The sequence below is a fragment of the Phaethon lepturus genome, unplaced genomic scaffold (genome assembly GCF_000687285.1).
Source record: "Phaethon lepturus isolate BGI_N335 unplaced genomic scaffold, ASM68728v1 scaffold32862, whole genome shotgun sequence".
Lineage (NCBI taxonomy): Eukaryota > Metazoa > Chordata > Aves > Phaethontiformes > Phaethontidae > Phaethon > Phaethon lepturus.
Genome location: NW_010526090.1, coordinates 1,119 through 10,384, shown reverse-complemented (window position 1 = coordinate 10,384; position 9,266 = coordinate 1,119). Strand labels below are relative to the sequence as shown.

The window sequence follows — 9,266 nt, the reverse complement described above, 5'->3', positions numbered from 1 at the left end:
AAGAGAGGAGACCTTCTGATTCTTGTTTTCTGCCTGCTGATCCCTATGCATGAAGAAATTACTACAGCTGTGCTCCTTCTGAGATCTGTCAGCTGATGGAAGAGGCTGTTGTCAGACATATACCACCTTTCAACAATGTGTTAAAATTGCAGACTTCGCTCCTAGGAGATACTGATGACTGGTTGGTTTGTTCTTGCAGGAAAAGACTGTACCAATTCCTGAAAAACTGAATGAATGGGCACCACGACCTCCCCCGGAGTTTGTTCGAGATGTCATGGGTAAAGATACTATTCTTCAGATCACTGTAGGGTCAGCTACATTAAACTTAGAAAAGTGTTTAACAGAAAAGGACAGAGACGTTTTTCTGTTGTTGCTCATTTTGCTGGAGAAAAGAGGTATGAAATGTGCTTCAGGAGTTGCTTTTCCGAGTTTTATTTTCTTGGGTTCCGCTTTTCTGCTTGTTGTCAGAATGCAAAGTGAACAATGCCTGTGGCACTCCAGCACGTGGACTGCATGCAGTGAAATAAGCTTCTGCTCTGGTGATGACAAGTAAATGATGATATCTGTCCTTTCTGTTGATCTGAGCGTGCTCTGGAAACTTAGAATTAAGTCCCTCTTTTGACTGCTTCGAGTCTCAGGCAGTGAGAAGCAGACACATGCAGCAGATACGATTGTATGTGGTCAGGTAGGGAGCTGGCAGCTGTGCAGGGAACCTGACCCAATTATTTTGCTTACACTTTACCTGCAAGGAATAAATTTAGTAGTTGTGGTATAAATCATATCTGCGTGTAGAAGTTCTGTCTTTCTTTAGGACCTTCATCTTTATTAATGATCCTTTCTAGAGGCTGACTTGTTCTTCATTCAGAATAATTGATCTTGGACTAAAGCTTTTATACACTTCTGTAAACTGTTCTGCGTATTGTAATTCCTTCATGGCTTTTTCAAATAGCTTTGCCATGTGCTTGAGATGAACAGTCTTATGTTTCTGGGAGCATCTGACGTGCTGGGATTCTGTTGGTATCAAGAGCACCCCTATTGCAGTCCCAGCTACCATGTTTTAGGTGTCGTCTTTGAGGCATGTTTTTTTTTGTGCTCTGCATTGAGAAATGGCTCAGGAGGCAGAGGAAGAGAATGGAGTGTGATGTTGAAAGCTCCTGTGAGACTTCAACATGCAGACTGATGCCAGGAGGAGAGCGCTATAGGGATTTCATTTATGAAGAAACAGTCAAAAACTGTCAGTGGTATCTGTCTTGCATAGGAAAGTATAGTATGACGGGGTGTATCACCTTTCTGTTGACCTTTATTTTTTGTGTGAAGTGCTGAAAATTAGTGAGAAGCAGCCTCAGTAGGATGTTTTAGCTCACCTCTGCCTATAAGAGAATGGAGTTTGGTTTTGATCTCTAGTTCTTTTACTGCCTCAATGTCCAGCTAAGACTGGATTCTCTCTGGGGGAGTAATTGGCCAGTGGAAACAAATGAACCATAAGTGTATGGTTTTGCAGCTCGCTTGCGGTTTTGATTGTGAGTGTTTTGAGCTTATATAAAATGGTGACACACTCTGTGTGTTGTTAGTAGATTTTCATCTTATGGTGCCCTTTTGTGTGTCCTGCCCCTCAGCAACTAGCTGTAGTCATTCTAGTATATATTGTTTTCTAGCAGAGTAACTCTTCTTTATTGTAGGTTCCAGTGCTGGAGCTGGAAGTGGAGAGTTTCACGTGTACCGACATCTTCGTCGGAGAGAGTACCAGAGGCAAGATTTCATGGATGCCATGGCCGAGAAGGTCAGCAGGACTCTATAATTTTTTTCCCCCTGACTATTTGATGTTCATTGCAAATCTTTTTTTCTTTTAAAGTCATGTCATACTAATTCAGTTCCAAGCCACCCCTTATCAGAGGAAAAATGTAGGAATATGCGATATGCGGTGTCTTTGTCAGTATTGAAACATTTGGTACTTTGTGTCAGACAAGCTCCATCTTCTCCGTTCAGTGGTTGTCTTAGCACACCGTAAGACTGCATGTGAATGTTTGTGTTCTCAGGTTGGATTGAAAATATTTTAAAAACTAGAAATCCCTAATACAACATTTTTGCACAGACAGAATCAAAGCAAGTGCCTGTGCACAGAGTCTGGATCTCTCTCTTCTCAGTCTTGGTTGAGTAGAATAGCAGCTCCTTCAAAGAGCATTATTGTTATACTCTCTCTTGGCCAAGACGAGTCCTCTGATCCGTATGTTAATGCTTGTGTCTCAAATTATGCTCTTGTTTTTACTGGAGCATTCTTAGGGCAGAAGCCCAACTTCCCTCATCTGTTTTGGTGAGGATTGCTCCCTCTAAAGGCTTCAATGCTTGGCTCAGGCTACAGGTTAAAAATGCTGTCTGTACAGAAGTCACCCCTAGGAATATGGCTTTTCTATGAAGAAGTAGCCAGACAAAAGCTGGCAAAGCTCCTTTCTGTATTTTGCTGAAAGACTTCTCCCTAAAAGGACATGACTTTGAAAAGAAGTATTTTAATTTAGATTGTGACCAAAGTATAACATGTGATCAATTACAGCAAAGACTAGATGAGGAATTCCAGAAGAAACTGGAGAGGAATAAGATGATTGCAGAAGAACAAACAGCAAAACGCAGAAGGAAGCGGTAAGGGCAGATTGTTCCTGTGGGGCTTGGCATGGAAACCCTCATGCCCCGTGCCTTACCGGTAGCTGCATGCTTTGGATAAATGCTGTCATTCTGTGTTTACGTCTATCAGCTGAGAAGTCTGGCTGTGGAAATTAATTTTGTTAATGTCATTGTTTGGTTTCTAAAGGTAGCTGTAAACTTGACAGGCTTTGCTGGCATGGTTTATTTTCCATGCCATTGCTAGCAGGGTAATTTTTGACTGGTTGAGCAGCTTTTGCTGACACTGTGGTATTCACTGCTACATGTCTTACTGCATATTTGTTATAACAATGTCAGGAAAGGTTTGTATGTACATCTGGCTTAAATAAATAACCTGAAAGAGCTGACGCCAAGCAGCTTAAGTGCAGAAATGGATGCCACTTAATGGGTGCGCATATGGGATTGGACTAGCGGAGTGTGATGGGGCATGATGCTGTCCTCTGTACACCATCGGTGTGACCAGCCCAGTTCAGTCTCTGAATAGTGAAGAGGCCACTGATGTGTGACCTTTTTGCAGTATTGGTAAAATCAGTACCTACCTCAGTGTGATCCAGACAGGTCACGTCTACTAAGTTAGATGGAAAAATTAAATATGAAACCTTTCCTTCTCTCATGTTTTAGACAAAGTGAAACAGTTACAAGATTGATGCTCTCAAGAAATGGTCTGAGAATTGTAATGCAGTGATACAAGAATTTAAATTCCACAGTTTGTGTCCACCATACCTTTCAGAAATAGCGGGGTATCGTGGCTTGGCTCTTTCACATGGTCTGACCCTGAGCAGCCTTTCTCTTGCTTCTTTGAGAATGAGGGTTTTACATCTTGTAGCTGAGAGTTGCTGCTGGGAGGCCTGCGCAGGGTGACTCACTGGCATATTAGCACAAAAGTGCGCAACACAAACACTGTTGCCACCTTACTTTAGTTTAGCGTGGTCTGACAGATGGCCAACAAGTCAGATCTGGCCTGCTGCCTTTCGCTGGCTGAGATGGAGAACAACTGTTCAAACAGCAAATGCTGCCTAAACACTCTAACACCTCCTTGTTCCCCTTCTATAGTCTTAATGGTGTAGGTACCACACGGCTTTAGCCCTGTAGGAGCCCCTCTAACTTCCCTCGCCACGCTTTCTCCTCTGTCCTAACAGGTACAGTACTTGGCTCTCTGTTTCAAGAGAATTCATTTATGGTGTTGAGAGAGGAGCATGAACCCCAGATTGCTCTGCCCTGTGTCTGCCATTAGGCTGCCTGGTTACCTTGGCTAGGCAAAGAGAACTGGGTTGTCCAAACTGAAATTCCCTCATTCCCCTCATGTTACCCACTAGGGCCCAACGTATTGATTAAGTACAGCCAAAGATGAAGGTCAAAGCATACTGCTTGTTTTTTTGGTTTGGTTTTTTTTTTGGGGTTGTTTTTTTTTTTTTTTAGCAATTAAAGAATATATTACTTGTGATGACTTAATTATTTTTATAATGGTCAGTTCCAGCAGCCTGGGTTTTGACAGTTTTCTCTTTTTGTTTACTAGGTTAGGTAGCTAAAATATAAGGACAGTTTAATTTTTGTTCCTTCTCTCTTCTGTGTTCCTGGAGATTGTTGCATATCATATAGTTTTGGTTGCAGTGGCGTCATGGAAAACTTTGTAAGAAAAAGGATTCCATTAGACTAAAAACAACATAGAAAAATTTCTGTTGATCACGTGTCTAAGCTTGCTCTCACTGAATTTTCAGTTAAGGCCAAATGTAAATTGAACTTCTCTTCTGAAGTCTGCTTTTCCAAGATGTCTGTAATATGTCCTTTGTCAGCATATGAATGTGCAGAAGCTCTGCAATGTTGGATCTGCAAGAGAGTCTGTTTTTCTTTGCTTTATAGCCAGAAGTTAAAAGAGAAGAAACTGCAAGCTAAGAAAAATAAACTTGAACAAAAGAAGCAGGAAAAAGGTCAGTGAAATTTAGTTTTCTTTTCTCAAGACTCAGTTCTGTTCTTGAATCAAAGCCTAGAAGGGTTTGTTCCACTCCCTGCCCCAAGCATTCTCAATAGGGAGACTGAACCTTAAGCTTGTTATTTTAGCTAATGTTTCAAAAGTCCTCTTTGAAAGACATCTATGTTGAGATTTGATCTTAGAAATAACTTGGCTGTTTGTGAATATTTTCCCTTTATTTGGGGGAAACTTTGGACAGCAAACATTGGAATCCAAGTTTGTTGATCGTAGATGTTTTGCCCCAGCTATTCTGACAAACTGCAGATTTAGAACACCTTCTGCTAAAAACGGCAGTATTGTTAAAGGCTGTTCTTTTTTTAAAGTATGTTTTGAATGCATATGGGAAAACAGGTAGAAAACATGCACAGCAAGAAACTGAGTTACGGTTTTGTGTGTAAGGAATTAAGCCACCTTGGTGCCATCTGTTCCTCACGACTATTTTACTTTGCATAGAAATAAATGTGAAAAACCTGACTGCCTCTCTTCTCCTGCAGTCTTGAAAATTAATGTTCAGCAATGTCAGTGTAACTGTTTGCTCAAACTTTTGAATACTCGTTTCCTTTCAGTGAGTATGTTTTAGCTTGCTCTTGCAAGTAATTGTCCTTTGTGGATTAGCACACTAACTCTGCAGCAATTCTTAGTGTTAAAGTTACAACAGTTTCTGATAATTCTACTAGACCAGTGACTTGTCTGACAGTTTTACCTTACTTTTGTTGCTTTTCAGAATAGGTTCTGTTTCAACTGAACTGTTGCCAGCCTCCCGTATGAACACGGGAGGACAAATTAATCGTTAGGTTAATTTTACTTGTTGACAGCAAGCAAATGTAGCAGAGAGGATTTTTTCAGTGTTTTGGTTCTGTTTTGGTTTTTTTTGAAAGCTACTCGTTTATGACTTGTGGCTGGGAGGAGAATTTAAGTATGAGTCGACACACTTTTGTTCACTTTGAGTGAACAAAGCAGAATACCCATCCCTTTAGGGAGTGGCTGGGAGAAAGGGGAGCTGGATCAGGGACTGGCACTGTGGTATGGAACAGCCATGTACCAGTTGTTGGGTTGGAGTGTTTTTGTTTGGCACAAGTAAGGCATCTTCTAGAAGGCAGAATTCAAACTCTCCTGTCTTTAGAACAGTTCTTAGCTCTTTACAGTTTGTGGTTGTATTTTTAATAATAATCACAATAATAGTAGTAGTAGTAGTAGTAATAATAATGATGTTAGTGGGGATAGAAGCCAGGGAGAGCCATCTTTAGTCTACTGAGAACAGGCTTGTCTTTTTCTAGTTTTGTGTGCCCTGTGTTGAGATCTGAAGAGTTCTTCCAAATTAATTGAAGTGTATTTGTTGGATGTGGCAGGCAAGCATTTATCTTTGTTTCTGAGTGAATAAATAAAACCTCTGAGTTGCCATCTTTCACCTTTGTTGTAGTAAAAACATTAAGAATAAAGGTTGGAGCTATATAAGGTCAGCTGTTAAGGTTGCATTATTGTACAGACCCCCCTAATAAAAATGAAAGTACAGAATTTCACCACGCGGTGGCATCAGACCATTAATGCTAAATCCTATGTGTAACTGGTCAGAGCACGAGCTGAGTGTGACTTGGTCTGAGAAACAGTAAAGGTACAAGAGCTGGTGAGAGCAGAAGAATGGCTATTATATTCAGGTCCCACTTTATGCCGTACCTAATTTCCATTATCCATTATTTATTTTCCAGTAGGTGTTTTCTGGTCTTTTAGCAGGCTTCACGAGTTTTCTGTGACACTCATTAATCTTACACATATCTTAACGAGTTCCTGTACTTCCAGTATACCAAACAGTCTGTAAAAGTTCATGGCACCTTGTGGAGTTTCTGTAAACTTGGTTAGGTGTAGAAATACAGTGAGTCTTGCCCGTGGCTTCCCAGTGCCTGCATTTCTTAACAGTACTCAGTGATGCTTGAAAGGTCATGCCGATATGCAGAGGTGAGATTGGGAATAAAATAATCTCTCACTCCAGCATTTGACTACCCATGTTTCAAATAATGTTCCATAGGAGGTGGGGTCGTTAATGATGGGCTTGGCACAGTGATAACGTTGGAGGTAAGGTAATATTTCTCCAAGGGAGAATTCCATATTCTGAGCTCTACATCCCTCGGTAGAATTAACATAACCTGATATATGTTTCCTTAGTATCTGGGGCTACTGTGTTGTGAGATATTTAACAAGGAAGACACATGGGAATATGTTATCCATCCGTGCTAATTAGCGTGACCTAATACATGTTTGCTTAGCAGCTGAGACTGTTTTGTTGTGAGCTACTTAACAAGGAAGACACATGGGAATATGTTTCAATTCATACCGTTCATGTTTTTAGAACCTGATCAATCCCAAGAGCGAGTCAGCAGCGAGGATGATGAAGAGGATAGCAAGGAGGAGGAAGAAGAAAAGGAGGATGATGCTGAAGAGCCAAGTTTTGTAATGGGAAGAGGATGAGGCCTTTAAGGGACAGCTGGAAACAGTCTTCATTGCTTTACATTCAGGAGCATGAAAGTCTTTCATCTCAGCCAAGCAGAACCCATTGGCGTACGTTACATCTGCTTAATGGTGAATGACCTTCACGTCACAGGCCCAAGAGATACTGATAGAGAAATGCCAAATAAGAGATTTTTTCTTAATTGCTTGTATAACTGCTGTGCAGTCTGCTCTAAGTTTGCTCTAAAGAGTCAGCCATAAGTCTCTGTGACCCTAGAGTTCTTTCTAACATGGCCCAGAGTGTTTTTCTGTCTGAAAGCTAAAACATACCCATTACCATTTAAGGGAAATATTACTGTGAGGGCTACGTATTCTACTTATGTCAAAGCTGGTAGCAGTGGGATACGTGAATCTAAGGGCAGAGTTTAACCTAAAGTAGAAAAGTGGTCTGTAGCCAGACTGTCCTGCACTGTGAGTGTTCTGAATTTGGGGTTTTTTATGGGGTCATCTCTAACCCAAAGAAATCAGTTTATGTTGCTAGACAAGTTCTATAGATTTTTAAGCAGGATTCCTTTTTTATTGCTAAAACTTTCCCTATTGCTTTTCTTCCATGTTTTTTAAATTAATAAAGGGGATGCGTTGGCTTGTTCTGTCGTCTTTTTTTTTTTTTTTTTTTTTGAAGAGGATTTCAGTAAAATAAAGAGATGCTTGCAGTGCTGCAGGAAGGGAAAAAAAGACCAAAGTGGTGTGGTACACATGACAATATGGAAAAAGGTGTTAGCTGCATTTCATTTAATTTTTGCTTTTGGATTGGAACAATATCTTTTCCAAAAGATTATGTCTGTAAAACATTTTCTGGCAGAAAGGCTTGGAATGGAATGGTTTTGCTTGTGTTCAGCTTCATGTAATGACACTTGCCTTTCTCTCTGCTTGAGCTCTCTGCTTTGAGCTTTGGGTTCCCTGGTAGGAATCATAACATCCATATACATATTTACTTATCGGTGCTTAAATGAAAAGCATATGCAGTGGTGGTTTTATTTGTAACTTAGGTTTTTGTCTTTTCAGTGTATCTTTAATTAGAAGTGCCTGCTATCTTTCAGACACGCTCATCCCAGGACCTTGGCATCCAGAATGTGGTGCTACTTCTTCATTAATGTTAATGCCTTTGTTAATGCCAAATTATTTAAAGCAAAAACAATAAAAAGGGAGAATCCTTTTCAGATTTAGCCTTTGTTGAACAGTGCTGCCAGAAATCCTGATTTTTGTCTGAGCTGGCTTTATGTAATGGTTTCTCAGTGGTATTGTGGTGGCGGGGAAGCAGATGTGATAAGTGCAAGTGATGTTTGGGTTTGGTTCCCCTGTACATACCCAAAGACTTCAGAGCTGGATAACTTCTGAGCTGCAAGGTCCATATCCCCACCACCCCCCTGGGTTAGAGATCTGCGTGGAATTGTTTTCTGTTTATTCTCCATAGAGGCAGGTGCTTCAGAGTACGTTGTGACGGTGTTTCCTTCTCTGGCGCTTAAGATGCAGAATGGATGTTCTGTTGGTGGCATTTTCCCTGTGGAGAGATGAGTTACGAGAATTGCTTCACTCCAATCCCCCTTAGGGCAGGTAAGCCCTGTCGTTACGTCTGTGTCGTAGGATGCGCCATAAAAACATTGTCATCTTTCTCAGCTTTTGTGGACAGAGGAGATGCGAGAGTCTCACAAATAAACAAAGACTGTTCTGCCTCTGAGGTTGTTGGACTTTTGAGCTGAATAAGTAAGTGTTGTTTTGGATTAAGTAGAGCAAATGTTGCTGCATGAGGACATGCTTCTCTCAGTCGTGAGGAAGATGGACTTGAGTTTGTCTTGGTGAACTAAACAAATTCAAGTTGTGTGGCCTCATCCTGCCTCCTTAAGACGCCATCGTTACCCATGCTGAATTATTAATACTCTTCATTTTCTAAGAATGCTAAATTTGTAGTTGAAATCCATAAAAAGCAAAGAGAATGTGTTACTGAAGGCGGCATCGGCCTTACAGTCTTTCTTGCTGGGGTGGCTGAATGTAGCAGTAGGAGCTGCATTTGGTAGGTGTTGCTATGAATTCTCAAAAAAACTATACCATGCTATGGTGGTTCATGTCAGTACTATGTCTTCCAGAATACAAAGGCACTTCAGAGCGAGCGTTTGAAGGGATGTTTCTTCGCTAAGGCAAA

At 40.9% G+C, this 9,266-nt stretch overlaps 1 protein-coding gene across 1 annotated transcript; it reads left to right on the top strand.

Annotated features, from left to right (window-relative positions):
* Positions 1 to 199: 199 nt before the first annotated feature.
* Positions 200 to 8,110, top strand: PRKRIP1 (PRKR interacting protein 1 (IL11 inducible); the record flags this gene model as incomplete). The annotated part of the gene is made up of 5 exons (XM_010282965.1): positions 200 to 278; positions 1,680 to 1,780; positions 2,549 to 2,634; positions 4,516 to 4,583; positions 6,969 to 8,110. Coding segments are annotated over 5 exons (453 nt in total), but the record flags the coding sequence as incomplete, so codon positions are not given.
* Between the last annotated feature and the right edge of the window lie 1,156 nt (positions 8,111 to 9,266).